Here is a 15,729-nt window from a genome sequence, read left to right on the forward strand (position 1 = left end):
AAGAATGGTAATAATGAGCAGGACCCAGGGTTTCTGATCCCAGTTCACATTCCTAGGAGAAATTGAGAGGAGAGACGGGAAGAGCTGCCATACTGGGGAGCGAGTAGAAAAGGAGGAGAAAACCTATGTTTTGACTAAAAGGAAGAGTAGCCACGAGTATAATGTTAGGTCAATCACTGTATGAAAGGGACATTATTGCGTTTGTTATGCCGTTGTAAGACACAATGCGTTTATCACCCATGCCTGTCTAGGTTCTTGGCTCTAAGGACATTCTTTTTAACAATGGCATGCATGGCAAGTTCCACTTCCATCTTAAGATTTGAAGGATGTAGCTCTGCATGAATCACTTCTGAAGTACTGGGATGTCAGCCAAACCCCAAAATCACTTGTGTGAGTTTGGATTTGTTTGCACCCAACAATGCACGTATGTCCCACCCTCCCTTTTAGGGTGAAGTAAACCTCTTGTGCTTGGGACACATCTGTAGCCTTCACACCACAGATGGGCCTCACGCAGGTGTTTTCCTTTTGTCCTCTCAGAGTCCTCCTAGAAGCACAACTGAGAATCAGATGTCTTGGGTCCAGCTGATTATTCCTGTTTTTCTTAAAATATGGGTAAGTCATTTACTTTCTTTAAGCATTCTCTTTCTACATTAAAACTTGACAGCCCCAGCCAGGTGCAGTGGCTCATGCCTGTAATCCCAGCACTTTAGGAGGCCAAGGCAGGTAGATCGCTTGAGTCCAGGAGTTTGAGACTGGCCTGGGTAGCGTGGCAAAACCGTGTCTCTACCCAAAATACAAAAAGTTATCTGGGTATGGTTGTGCGCACCTGTAGTACCAGCTACTTGGAAGGCTGAGGCCAGAGGATCACTTGAGTCCGGGAGGTGGAGGTTGCAGGGAGCTGAGATTGCACCACTGTACTCCAGCCTGGACGACGGAGTGAGACCCTATCTCAAAAACAACAATAAAAACAAAAACATGACAACCCCATTTTGCCTTAAAAATATGTGTGCCTTATATTTGCTGCTTTAATGTCTCAAAGCGCTTGCTCATAACATTCCTTCATTTAAACTTCGGAACAGTCTTCCTCCTCCCACCCACCAAAGTGTCCTCATTCTCATTACTCATCTTTATATCTCTGGTATCCAGGCCTGTGGAGTGTAGTTGTTTCCTGGATGTTTGCTTTAGACATATAATCTTTAGAGAGATGACTCTACTAGCAAATATTAACTTTAGATATGTAGCTTTTATTTGATCATCTTTATAGCTGTTCTCAGTGCGCAAGTACACTTATTGTACTTTGACATCACAAAGTTATTTTTAAACTGCAATGACAACATGAAGTCATTGATATCACTTATACTCTGACTAGGGAATGTAATAAAACACACTAAAGAGAAATACTGTCATTGTACAGTACAATAAATTTATATGTCATGCTGTTAAGTGTTGCCGTTTATAGCAAAATATGAAGCCCTGTAAGGACAAAGGCTTGATTTGAATCCAGGGATGGTCATAGCTGCTGCCGAAGTTTCTGAGAGCATCACAACATCTCAGCAAAAGGACTTGGCAGTGTTGAAGAGTTACTGGCCAGGGCAGAAAACAGCTTTTTACATTTAGACTTTGCTTTCACTTTCACATGTTAATAAAGTAGTTTTTGAATCTTAGCCATTTGTTGAATGCTTTCCTACAAATAATCTTGTCTGAGAGGACTTTAAAAATTATATAAAATCTTTCTCACTTTTTTTTTTTTTTGAGTCGGAGTCTCACTCTGTCACCCAGGCTGGAGTGCAGTGGCGCGATCTTGGCTCACTGCAAGCTCCGCCTCCTGGGTTCTGGCCATTCTCCTGTGTCAGCCTCCCAAGTAGCTGGGACTACAGGCGCCCACCACCATGCCCGGCTATTTTTTTGTATTTTTAGTAGAGACGGGGTTTCACTGTGTTAGCCAGGATGGTCTCGATCTCCTGACCTCGTGATCCGCCTGCCTTGGCCTCCCAGAGTGTTGGGATTACAGGTGTGGGTCACCACGCCTGGCCACATTTCTTACGTTTAGTAGATATTTCAGTTCTGCAAAAATTCTTAATAACAGCTTTAAGATACAATTTACATACGATAAATTCATAAAGTGCACCATTCTGTGGTTTTTAGTATATTCACACAATTGGTGATGTGATAGTGGTGATGCATAACCATCACCACTATCTAATTCCAGAACATTTTTCTCCAAAAAGAAACCTCATGTCCAATAGCTGTCACTCCCCATACAATATGTGGTCTTTTTGGTCTGACTTCTTTCACCTACTATAATGTTTTCAAGGTTCATCCATGTTGTAAGCATGGATCAGAACTTCATTTGTTTTTATGTGTGATAGATATTCCATTGTATGGATATACCAAATTTTGTCTATCCATTCATCAGTTGGTGAACATTGGGTTGTATTCATATTTTGATTATATGACTAATGCTGCTATGAACATTTATGTACAAGTTTTTGTGTGGATCTATGTTTTTTGTTCTCTTGAGCATGTTCTTAGGATTGGAATTGCCAGATCACATGGTCATGTTACGTTTAAGTTTTTGAGGGATTGCCAAAGTGTCTGCACCATTTTACATTCCCATCAGTAAACTGTGAGAGTTCCAACTTCTCCACATCCTCACAAATACTTGTTATTATCTATCTTTTTGATTATAACTATCCCAGTCTGTGTGAAGTAGTATCTCATTGTGGTTTTGGTTTGCATTTTCCTGATGGCTAATGATGGTGAGCATCTTTCCATGGTCATCCTTATCGACCATTTTTATATTTGCCCACTACTTTTTAAAAAATGGTTGAGTTGTAAGAGTTTATTCTGGATATGAATTTCTAATTAGAAATATGATTTGCAAATATTTTCTTCTATTTTGGAGATTGTCTTCTACTTTTTTTTTTTTTTTGAAATGGATTCTCACTCTGTCTCCCAGGTTGGAGTGCAGTGGCACAATCTCAACTCACTGCAACCTCTGCCTCCTGGGTTCAAGCGATTCTCCTTCCTCAGCCTCCCTAGTAGCTGGGATTTCAGGTGTGCACCACCATTCCCAGCTAATTTTTGTATTTTTAGTAGAACATTTTGCCATGTTGGCCAGGCTGGTCTTGAACTCCTGACCTCAGATGATCAACCCACCTTAGCCTCCCAAAGTGCTGGGATTACAGGCATAAGCCACTGTGCCTGGCCATCTTTCACTTTCTTGAGGGTGCCTTGGAAGCACAAAAGTTTTAAAATTTGATAAGCTTCAAATGACCTTTTTCTGGTTTTGTTTTGTTGTGTGTGTGTGTGTGTGTGTGTGTGTGTGTGTGTGTGTGTGTGTTTTGAGACAGATTTTCGCTCTGTCGCCCAGGCTGGAGTGCAGGGCCATGATCTTGGCTCACTGCAACCTCTGCCTCTGGGATTCAAGCAATTCTCTTGCCTTGGCCTCCAGAGTAGCTGGGATTACAGGCATGTGCCACCATGTCCTGCTAAGTTTTGTATTTTTAGTAGAGATGGGGTTTCACCGTGTTCCCCAGGCTGGTCTTGAACTCCTGACCTCAGGTGATCCACCCACCTTGGCCTCCCAAAGTACTAGGATTACAGGCATGAGCCACTGCGCCCAGCCCAATTTATCTTTTTCTTTTGTTGCTTGTGCTTTTGATATCATAGCTAAGACAGCATTGCTAATCCAAAGTCATGAAGATTTACTCCTGTTTTTCCCTTAGAATTTTATAGTTTTATAGTTTAGCTCTCTATATGTAAAATTTAGAGATCTTAAATCCATTTTGAGTTAATTTTTGTATATAGTATGAGGTGAGGATCCTACTCAATTCTTTTGGGATATCCAGTTTTCCCAGCAGCATTTATTAAAAATATTATTCTTTTCCCATTGAATAGTCTTGGCACCCTGTTGAAAATCCAGTGACCATAAATGTAAGGGTTTATTTCTGAGCCTTCAATTCTAGTCCATTGATCTATGTTTATCCTTATGCTGGTACTACACTGTCTTGATAACTGTAGTTTTGTATTAAGTTTTAAAACTAGGAAGCATGAGTCCACTGACTTCATTCTTTTTCAGAACTTTTTTGGCTTTTCTAGGTCTCTTGCATTTCCACGTGAATTTTAGAATCAGCTTGTCAATTTCTGCAAAAAAAAAAAAAAAAAAAAAAAAGTTGGGATTTTGATCCCTATCAAAATCCATTGTGTTGAACTGTAGGTTGCTTTAGGAAATATTGCCATCTTCACAATATTGTCTCCTAATCCATGAACATGGGATACTTTTCCACTTATTTAGGTCTTTTAACATTTCTTTCAAAGAGGTTTTGCAATTTTTATTGTACAAATATTGCATTCCTCTAATAACTTAGAGGGCCTAAGTGGGTTCTGTTTTAGTAGGGTGTTCTCCATGTAAGACCAAACATCAGTCTGGGGAGACCGGGCGGGGGTGGGGTGGTCTCCTCTGTTCTGAGGTCAGCACGGCAGGTGGCGTACCTCACTCAATCTCTCTTAGCTTATCTGTAAAATTTAGCAGATTAGCCATCTAAAGGATTTCCTCTAAGGTTCGTTTCCAGGTTGGCAAATTACAACTCGCATTATTGGCTGTCTTTTAAAGATGTACGTTCCACCACTCCCAGTTCCCTGGCTCAGCCTGTGCCTGCAGTGCCACAGGGATCCTAGGTGCATAGTGTTGAGGAGTTGATGGATCAACACTTGGCTGGGAAATCGAAATGTCTTTGATGTGAGTTCTGTAGGTAGTGGCAGTTTCCTCTGCTCTCAACCGAATTCATTTGCAAGCCTCCTTTACTCCTAGGTCACAGGTGGCTTTTCTGGCTTTGACCTGAGCGGTGAGTATCCAGAGAGGAGAACGATCTAATTAATTTCTGTCCTGGCGCCTGGAGGGTTCGAAGATCCCAGGCTCCCGCTCTGGCCGCCTGGGTGGGAGCCCGGGAACGCCTCTCCCATTCCCCGCCCGCGAAGTTTGCAGCGCGCCTCGCGCGGGAGAGACGCCGTCTGCTGGCCCGCGGCTGAGCGCTGTCAGTTCCTGATCCGGCGGGTGCCCGCTCCAGCCGCGGCAGGTTCCCGAGCTGAGCGGCTACCCCCACGCCGCGGGCTTCCAGCGCGTGGAGCAAGGGGAGCGGCCCCGGCGCAGTCCATACCCGCGGCTGCGCTAGTCCCGGCGCTGTAGGTCGGGGAGGCGCGGGCGGAGAGCGGCGGTGCCCCCGAGCCCCTCTGCGGACGGCGCAGGCGGGAGGATCCTGCGCGGCGGGATGGCGGCGGCCGCGCGGCCTCGGGGTCGGGCACCGGGGCCAGTCCTGCCGCCGACGCCGCTGCTGCTGCTGCTGCTGCTAGTGCTGCCAGCCTGGGGGGCGACCGCTCGGGATCCCGGGGCCGCGGTCGGGCTCAGCCTTCACCCTCCTTACTTCAACCTGGCCGAGGCAGCGAGGATTTGGGCCACCGCCACCTGCGGGGAGAGGGGACCCGGCGAGAGGAGGCCCCGGCCCGAGCTCTACTGCAAGTTGGTCGGGGGCCCCACCGCCCCAGGCAGCGGCCACACCATCCAGGTGAGGGCGCCTCGGAGAGAGCCGGGGTGGGCGCGCCTTCTCCTTCCCGCGCCGGCCAGACACCCGGAGAAGGGAACGGGCCCCTTCCCCACGCGCGCTAGTGGTTCCGAGCGACCGGGGAGGGCAGCCCCCATCCCCGCGCGCGAGGGCCCACAACCCAGGAGCGATCCCGAGAAGCACCGCCTCGGCACCACCCGCCCAAGGCCAGGAGGGGGAAGCACGCGAGGTGACCGGAGGCTGTGGTCAGGTTCGGGCAGGTGGAGGGGAAAGTGTGAGGCTGCGCTCTAAGAGATGCAGGCGCCTCGGCCCTTCCCGCCTCCGTTATCCACGGAGCGTGCCGCCAGGCTTGAGTCCCCGAGGGTTCAGGGGCGCCTCCTGCCCCACCTCCCATACCTTATTCGGAGGAGCTGGTAGCAGTTACCTTCTGTGTTGTATTTTGAGAGAGAATTGTTAGGTTATAACAGCGGTATCACTCTGATGTTACTGAAAAGATTCACTTCACCGCACTGCCTGAAGTGCCACCATCCACTGGGGGCGAATGAGACCTTAGGCGGGCAAAGATAGAAATGGCTCTCGGAGATCCGAGCCTCACCGCGAACAGCTGGGGCAAACGACATTGAGGTGCAGCTTAAGCAGCATCTTGCAGTGCCTGGCCCTTACTCACAGGTCTCACTCTGTGGCCACGCTGGAGTGCAGTGGTGCGATCACGGCTCCCTGCAGTCTCGAACTCCTGGGCTCAAGGGATCCTCCCGCCTCAGCCTTGGGCGTAACTGGGACTACAGGAGTGCAATTGCCTGGCATTTTTTTTTTTTTTTCTTGAGACAGAGTCTCCCACTGTCACCAGGGCTGAAATGCAATGGTGTGATCTCGGCTCACTGCAATCTCCGGCCTGGCAAATATTTATTTATTTATTTATTTTTCTGTAGAGACAGAGTCTGGCTATTTGGCCCAAGCTGGTCTCAAACTCTTAGCCTCAAGCTGTCCTTCTGCCTTGACCTCCCAAAGGGTCAGCAGAATTTGAATCTAGTCCTGACTTCAAATCCTCGACACTAAGCCCAAATTGCCTTCTTCTTTTGCAAAGTATTGTTGAGGATGTTGAGGAATAGGAAGTGTAGTGGGAAGAGGGAGTGATTTTGGAGCTTGGGTTCCAAAAAAGCAAGGCTGTCATTGGGTGACTAGATTAGTGCTTTAGAAACTCTTTTGACCATGCACTTCCATAAATGACAAGTTCTTGAACATGTAGTGCCATATGTGCTTACTTATAAACTATATGCATGTATTAACATATTGATATGTGTTGCACATATTTTAAAATATGCAAAAAGAGAAATCTAAAAGATACAATAACAATGATGAAAATACTTTTTACCATATTTCTATATTATGTATATTATAAAACATGCAAGAAATGAAACTAAAAATATAAAATAACAATGATGAAAATACTTTTAATTTTATCAGTCCCAAATAATTTTGCTTTCTCTATTTTATGAGTGTGTGTTTATAAACACACAAATATGCAAATGTAATTGTGTGTATAATTATTTTTGAGAAATTTAGTTTAGCTCTTATAACAATTCAGTTTTTATTTTTATTTTTATTTTATTTTATTTTATTTTTTTTTGAGACAGAGTCTCGCTCTGTCGCCCGGGCTGGAGTGCAGTGGCCGGATCTCAGCTCACTGCAATCTCCGCCTCCCAGGTTTATGCCATTCTCCTGCCTCAGCCCCCCGAGTAGCTGGGACTACAGGCGCCCGCCACCTCCCCCGCCTAGTTTTTTTTGTATTTTTTAGTAGAGACGGGGTTTCACCGTGTTAGCCAGGATGGTCTCGATCTCCTGACCTCGTGATCCGCCCATCTCGGCCTCCCAAAGTGCTGGGATTACAGGCTTGAGCCACCGTGCCCGGCCCAGTTTTTAATTTAATTTTAGTTTTGAGACAGGGTCTCAGTCTGTCACCCAGGGTGGAGTACAGTGGTGTTATCTTGGCTCACTGCAGCCTCCACCTCCCGGGCCCAGGTAATCCTCCCACCTCAGCCTCCCAAGTAACTGGGACTACAGGCACACACCACCACGTGTGGCTAATTTTTGTATCTTTTGTAGAGACAAAGTTTTGCCATGTTGGCCAAACTGGGCTTGAACCCCTGGGCTCAAGCGATCTGCCCACCTTGGCTTCCCAAAGTGCTGGGATTATAGGCATGAGCCACTGCACCCAGTCTGATTTTATGTTATACTTGATTTTAGTGGTTGTTATAGCTGAAAAGATACCTCAAAAAATATGTAGATTCAAATGGAAGAACTGCATTGACCAATCACATAATTTACAGAGTTCAGTGCAAAGTGGAAATGTAGAACCCTCGTTAAAAAATTATTTTAAGTATCAACATGGTGACAGCACAGCATTGAAGTGAGGGGCCCTTCAAAGTGTAGGGCTCCATGTGACTGTACAGGTCTTTTGCTGTCTAAGCTCACTAAATCATGGTACTATAGCTCTAGCTCTGCCCCATCCTTCAGTTAGCTAAACATTTTTAAAAGTAGAAACTTGGCCGGTAATTGTTCACTTCCAAGTTGTATTCAGCACTTCCTAGTAGAAAAGTATTACATTTTGATTTTTTTTTTTTTTTTTTGAGGTAAAGTCTCGTCTCTCCCAGGTTGTAGTGCGGTGGCGCGGTCTCGGCTCACTGCAACCTCCACCTCCTGGGTTCAAGCAATTCTCCTGCCTCAGCCTCCCAAGTAGCTGGGATTACAGGCACCTGCCACCATGCCCGGCTAATTTTTGTATTTTTAGTAGAGACGGGGTTTCACCATGTTGGCCAGGCTTGTCTCAAACTCCTGACCTCAGGTGATCCACCCGCCTTGGCCTCCCAAAATGCTAGGATTACAGGCATGAGCCACTGCACCCAGCCTGTTTTGATGTTTTAAGCAATAGATTCAAGACTCGTTGTAAATCTTTTGTTGGAAAATATTAATGTTAGAATTTTTTTTTCCATGAGAAAAGACTTATTTCTGTCATTCTGATGCTTGTTTTCTATATGCCTTATATATTTTTTGGCTACTCTCAATTCTTCTATTATTGTCTTCTGGTTTAATTGATTTTTACCATTTTGATTCTCTCCTCATTTCCTTTTCTATATATATTTAAGTTTTTTTAGTACTTAGTCTGAGGATTACAATTAATATCCTAAATATATAACAATCCAGTTTGAATTGATACTAGCCTAACTTCGATAGCATCCCAAATTTTGCTTCTATATAACTCTGTCCTTTATGTTATTGTTGCAAATTACATCTTTATACATTGTTGTTCATTATTATAAATTTATAATTATTGTTATTATATATGCATTTGTCTTCTAAATAATATACAAAAACCAGTTAAGAACCAAAAATATGGTGAGGCATGGTGGCTCACGCCTGTGATCCCAGCACTTTGGGAGGCCGAGTCGGGCAGATCGCCTGAGGTTGGGAGTTCAAGACCAGCTTGACCAGCATGGTGAAACCCCGTTTCTGCTGAAAATACAAAAATTGGCCTGGTGTGGTACAGGAGCCTGTAATCCCAGCTACTCGGGAAGGTGAGGCAGGAGATTCGCTTGAACCCGGGAGGCAGAGTTTGCAGTGAGCTGAGATCGCGCCATTGCACTCCAGCCTGGGCAACAAAGCAAGACTCCATCTCAAAAACAAAACAAAACAACCCCAAAATACAGTAATACTGGTCTTTATGTTTACATATGTAGTTACCCATACTGCTGTTCTTTCTTAGTATGGCTTTGCATTACTGTCTAGTGTCTTTTCATTTCATCTTGAATGACTCCTTTTAGCATTTCTTGTAGAGTAGATCTGCTAGCAGGATTCCCTCAGCTCTTGAGAGTGAGACTCTGTCTCAAGAAAAAAAAAGAAAAAAGAAATGTACAGTGCATTATATACTGAACACATTTGGCATGCTAAACAGTCCACTGGGACACAGACTTCTGTAGCCTTTTATATTACAGAAATAGTAACTTGTTATAGTACTGTTTTCATAACTAGATATTATTTGTTTAAAGATACTTTTTTATCAGCTCAAATAACATTTTGGGGGGAGATTTTAATTTTTAAGGGTAATTTAGTGGCAATAATACATTTTTCCAGATCATATATTTATTCCTGGTTGTAATTTAGGCATTTATGAAACCTGTGTTAACCTCAGCATTCTGGAACCATTTGCCTAGTTAGGAAAAGATTTACTAAGTGGCACCTGACTGGTCTAAGTCAATGGAACTGCCTATGGTTGTGCTATATACATGGATTCCTGGTCAAGTGCGTGAGTGGGGCTGCCCGGGCAGGGCTGCATCTGCTCACAAGCAGGGAGTCTTTTTCTGCTTTGCAGTAAAGAACTGTTTGAATGAGGTAGTAGGGCACTGATTAGATCCCTCATGTCAACAGGGTGGAAACTGCCCTGAGGAAAGCCAGCTTCTTGAGTCCCATGTGTCCTGCCAGTTTCTTAGCGTCAAAAACATATTGTATTCCCTCAGTGGTTTTCCCATCCTAGAAGCTCAGAAAATACATGTGGAGTTAATACATGAATATTAACTGGAGAGAAATACGGGTTTAAAGTGATTATGCATATCTTAATTGTGAGAGGTGGGAAATAGAAGTGAGTTCTCCGTTACTTTCAAATTACACCATATATTGTGCATACTGTGTATAGGAGTGATACCAAATACAGGGGACAGAACGGCAAGAAGGAGGAATGGTCTAGTAACGAGGGGCTCTTCTCCTCTGCTGAATGTGGGGTATTGATTTAACACACACAGACAGCACTTACTGATGCTTGGCACAGGTCTAAAGCATATTACACATTGACTTCTTGATTGTCACAACAATTTATGAATGTATGAAGGAGGTACAATTAGCATGCTCCTTTTACAAATGAGGAAACTGAAGCACACGGAAGTTAAGTGATGTGTCCAAGATCATACAGCTAGTATGTGGTAAAGCCAGATTTAAACCCAGGTACTCTGGTTGCAGAATTCACGCTCTTACCTGCTATACTGTGCTGTCACAGACGTGCTGACTACTTCCTCTGAGTTCCAGGTAAAGTTTGCATTGCCTTGCTAATTCCACTCATCACCTTGGAGCCATTCATTTTCAAGTCTGTCTCCTTATTAGGATCATGAGCTTCCTGAGGGTGGGGCCCTGTCTTCCTGTTCATGTCTGGACAGAGTATTGAGATTCCCTATAGAGAAGAATTCCTGTGCAAAGTATGCTGCACTGTTTCCTTGTGGAAGCTTGTCTTAGACACTCTATCAATGCTTTTTGAAGAAATATTCAAAAGGCACCACCACCATAGACTTTACTTATCAGAGCAACACCCTGCTGGAATTGCTGTTTGATTTTAAAAGTACCTGAATTTCAACAATCTGTCTTCTGGAAGACAGGTGTGGCTCTGCTCTGTCTGATGCAGTGACTGAGCCCAGTGCCTAGGACTGGACTCCCAGAAGCTGGAAGAGGCAAGGAAGAATTCTTCCTCTACAAATTTTAGAGGCAGGGCAGTCTTGCTGACACCTTGATTTTGGTCTTGTAGCCTCCAGCATGGTGAGAGAGAAATTTCAGTTGTTCTAAGCCGCCCAGTTTGTGCTACTTTGTATGGCAGCCTTAGAAACGAATGCGGTAACTAGCTTTAACCAGTTAACCAGCGGTTGTATTGACCATTCAGTGCGTGTGTGTTATCCCCGTATGGGAGAGCAGCAGAGAGGGGACACTGCATGAGGCTCTGTGTGTAGTTCTAGGGTCTTGGTTTGTGAGACTTTGCAACCTGATGACTCAAAATGTGACTCCTAAAAAGAATGAGAAGAGCTCTAGGCTGAACAAATATTTAGAGATCATGCACGTTAAGAGTCATCCTTAAGGCCAGGCCTGGTGGCTCACACCTATAATCCTAGCACTTTGGGAGGCTGAGGCGGGTGGATCACTTGAGGTCAGGAGTTTAAAACCAGCCTGGCCAAATAGAAAAAAATTAGCTAGGCATGGTGGTGTGGGCCTGTAATCCCATCTACTTGGGAGGCTGAGGCAGGAGAATTGCTTGAACCTGGAGGTGGAGGCTGCAGTGAGCCAAGATCACAGCACTGCACTCCAGCTTGGGTGACAGAGTGAGACTATGTCTCAAAAAAAAAAAAAAAAAAAAAAAGAGAGAGAGAAATATTTGCACTTCTTTATGGCAGTAAGCTGTGTTGTGTGTGTCTTATCCCTGATCCTTGCTTAATGCATGTGGGGTGGCCCAAGTTTAGGGGTGGTGCATACCTGTGAGCCTTGGATCCACTATTTGAACAGAGCCCAGTGGTTGGATAATTCCTTCACTACTAGTGAGGGCTCAGAGGGCTGCTTCAGGGGAGGGATGGAATTGTGAAATGAAAGCTCCTATTCCCTGTGTCCTGTGATTGGCTTTGCAGAGACTAAATATTGCAAAACATTTGTGTGCATGAAAGACATTGGTGGCAAAGATTCTATGCAAGATAGTTTGCCTAGTAATTTGATAAGAATGCAAACATTTCAGACTTTTAAATTTTCTTACATGTTTCCAGGCTGCTTTCCTGTTTTATTGTGATGACTTATCACTTACTGTATCTTTAATGTGCCACTGAATTCTAAATGTTTTTGATGAACTAGAAAAAGTAGCAGAATGTTCTGGGAGACTTCATTAGGAAAATCACTAAATAAGCTTGTTATAAACTTGCTGAGTTATCTTTCTTTCATTTTATTTCATTATCTTCTAGGTAAACTTAGTAGACTTTTCTTTGAATAAAAATATAGCTGTTAAAGTAAAATTTTCTGATAGAAATGCTAAGAGCAGGTGAAATCCTTTTTTTTTTTTTTTTTCCTTTTGAGACGGAGTTTTGCTCTGTGGCCCAGGTTGGTGTGCAGTGGTGCGATCTTGGCTCCCTGCAACCTCTGCCTCCCAAGTTCAAGCAATTCTCCTGCCTTAGCCTCCCAAGTAGCTGGGACTACAGGCATGTGTGATCATGCCCAGCTAATTTTTGTATTTTTAGTAGAGATGGGTTTCACCATGTTGCCTAGGCTGGTTTTGAACTCCTGACCTCAAGCAATACATTGGCCTTGGCTTCCCAAAGTTCTGGCATTACAGGTGTGAGCCACTGCACCCTGATAGATAAAATCTTTATTCTCTCTCTCTGAGCAGGTGCTGGCTTAGGAGAGACTCTTTCAACCTTTCCTATACTTAATGTTACCTGAAGCATCCTTGTTTTCTTTGATCACTTGCCTTGGTTCTGGGGTGTGGTCTTTCTCTGGCTACTCCACATGTGACTGTCACCGCAGTTTAAGAAAATTGTAGCTGAAACAAGCCGCAGTAGAACTGCCTGACTAAATATGAGGAAGAGGAGGCCAGGGGCCTTTAGAATCATTACAAAGATGTTTGTAAGCAGCGGTTCTCCATCTTCATGGGAGATTAAATAAGAAAGAGCGTGTAATGTTGCAGCACTAAGTACTGGGGTTTGCTACAGAGAAGAACTTCCTGTGCTAAGCGTGCTGCACCACTGAAATGATTTCTGAAGAGGAGGGTGAGGAGTTCATTTGTAGATCAAAATCCTCTGTGTGATCTTTTAGGCCCCAACATTTGCAATTACAGGGCTTTACTTGGGAGGCCTCATGGGGGACAGCTGCCCTCCCCACACCTGACTTGATGCACAGTGAATGCATTGCAATTTTCTGGAGGGAGTTTTGGTCAAGGATGCAGGCTTTACTGGCCCAGGAGCCTCTCATACGCACATCTGCATTCCTGACCCAGGAGCCTCTATTCTGGGGGCTCCCTTATCAGGAGCCTTGGCTGAGGTTCTTCCCAGGTGCCTCCACTGAGACTTCCTTACTAGTGCACCATACAGTTTGGGAATCCTTCATCCAAAAATCCGAAATCCCGAATGCTCCCAAATCCACAACTTTTTGAGTGCCAGCATTTCATTCAAAGGAAGTACTCATTAGAACTTCCTGGATTTTGGAGTTTTGGATTTGAAATGCTTAACTGGTAAGTATAATATAAATATTCCAACATAAAAAAAATCTCAAATCTGAAACCTTTTTGGCCTCAAGTATTTCGGATAAAGGATACTCAACCTGTGTCAGTTTGCTCAGGCTGCCATTACAAAGTACTACAGCCAGCGTGGCTTGAACGGCACAGTTTGATTTTCTCACAGCTCTGGAGGCTTAGAAGTCTGAGGCATGGGTCTGGCTGGTTTCTTCTGAGGCCTCTCTCCTTGGCTTGTAGACGGTCACCTTCTGCCTGTGTCTTCACGTGGTCTCCTCTCTATGCGTATGTGTCCCCATCTTCTCTTCTTATAGGGATTCCAGGCATATTGGATTAGGGCCTACCGTAATGACTTCATTTTACCTTAATTATCTCTTTAAAGGCCCTGTCTCCAAATACAGTCCTATTCTGAGGTCATGGGGGTTAGGACTTCAATCTATGAATTTGTGGGAGGGGGTGGGTATTGGGGGGAAATGGAACATTGGGGAACCAGCCTGTTTCTCTCTCTCTTTTTTTTTTTTCTTGAGACGGAGTCTTACTCTATCACCCAGGCTGGAGTGCTGTGGTGCAATCTCTGCTCACTGCAAGCTCCGCCTCCCGGGTTCGCACCATTCTCCTGCCTCAGCCTCCCAAGTAGCTGGGACTACAGGCACCCGCCATCATGCCCAGCTAATTTTTCTATTTTTTGTGGAGACAGGGTTTTACCGTGTTAGCCAGGATGGTCTCAATCTCCTGATCTTGTGATCCTCCCAGCTCAGCCTCCCAAAGCGCTGGGATTACAGGCGTGAGCCACTGCGCCGGGCCTGTCTTCTCTTTTATCTCTTGCCTGCACTGTCACAGTAAGTTAATAAAGTCTGGGTTGGTGCTTCATTTGGACTCATTGTCTTAATTTACCACTTTAACAGCTGGAAGCTCAACAGAGGCTGGAAGACTGACTTTTGAGGTGATTCTTAAAGTAGATTCCAATCAGCTAATAAGAATGGTGCTGCCTGGAGACTTGTGTGCCCACGCACTTGTGGGTAATGTCCATTCACTTCTATATTTAGCAAATATTTTTTGGCATCTCCTATGTGCCAAGTATAGGGGATGGTGATATAAGGGGCTGGAAGTATAGTTACAAGGTAGAAAAGGCCCCTGTCCTCACTGAGCTAACGTCCCATGGGGAGACTGTAGCCATTGAGTAAATATAATAATCATAGGTTGTTATTTTGCCTTAGAGAGAATAAACAGGATTCTGTGATAAAAATTAAAGAGAAGATGATGGCCGGGGTGCAGCGGCTCACACTTGTAATCCCAACAGTTTGGGAGGCTGAGGTGGGCAGATAGCTTGAGCCCAGGAGTTCAAGACCAGCCTGGGTAACATGGTGAAACCCTGTCTCTACAAAAAAAAAAAAAGACAAAAATTAGCTGGGCATCGTGGCATGTACCTGTAGTCCTAGCTACTTAGGAGGTTGAGATGGGAGGATCACTTGAGCCCAGGAGGTTGAGGCTGCAGTAAACCATGACTGCATCACTACACTCCAGCCTGGGCAACAGAGAGAGAGATAGAGAGAGAGAGAGAGAGAGACATTGAGAGAGAGAGAGAAAGAGAGAAGAGAAAGAAAGAGAAAAGGAAGGAAGGAAGGAAGGAAGGAAGGAAGGAAGGAAGGAAGGAAGGAAGGAAGGAAGGAAGGAAAGAAATGATGTTGGTGCAGAAACTGAGGGTTGAGAGGAAGACAGCCTCACAAAGAGGTTGGGAGAGGGCGACCCCGGAGGCCTGAGTTCCCTGAGGCGGGAACATGCTTGCTGTGTTCCAGGAACTCAGAAAGTCACATGACTGTTGTTGTTACATGTTTTGAATGTTGTCCCTGAGTGAGATCTCTGTGGTCTTTCTAGAATTTATACAGATTTCATTTTATTTTGGTATGTATTGATAACCTTTTCTGGTCTTCAAAAAAATTTAAGTGAGCGATAAAACTAAAAAAGGTTGAGATGAGGGAATTGGGAATGTGGGAAAAGAAAACAGGAAACAGTGTAATTGTTTCATAAAGGGGTTAAAATAATAACTGAAATAGAACTGAGAGGGAAAAACCTGGTTTGAGGAATGAGTCAGGTTGGGGTCAGACTATCTCCTTGAGGAAGGTGTCTGATTCTCATAGATCAGTAGTTGATGGT

At 44.5% G+C, this 15,729-nt stretch overlaps 1 protein-coding gene across 1 annotated transcript in view; it reads left to right on the forward strand.

Annotated features, from left to right (window-relative positions):
* The first annotated feature begins 5,039 nt into the window (after positions 1 to 5,039).
* LOC115895506 (laminin subunit alpha-3-like) overlaps positions 5,040 to 15,729 on the forward strand; it is a 96,258-nt gene continuing 85,568 nt past the window's right edge. Inside the window, exon 1 of the mRNA XM_030926088.1 lies at positions 5,040 to 5,564. Coding sequence (XP_030781948.1) covers positions 5,271 to 5,564 — 294 coding nt within the window. The 5' untranslated portion in view covers positions 5,040 to 5,270. The remainder of the gene's footprint in view (positions 5,565 to 15,729) is intronic.

The sequence above is a fragment of the Rhinopithecus roxellana genome, chromosome 21 (genome assembly GCF_007565055.1).
Source record: "Rhinopithecus roxellana isolate Shanxi Qingling chromosome 21, ASM756505v1, whole genome shotgun sequence".
Lineage (NCBI taxonomy): Eukaryota > Metazoa > Chordata > Mammalia > Primates > Cercopithecidae > Rhinopithecus > Rhinopithecus roxellana.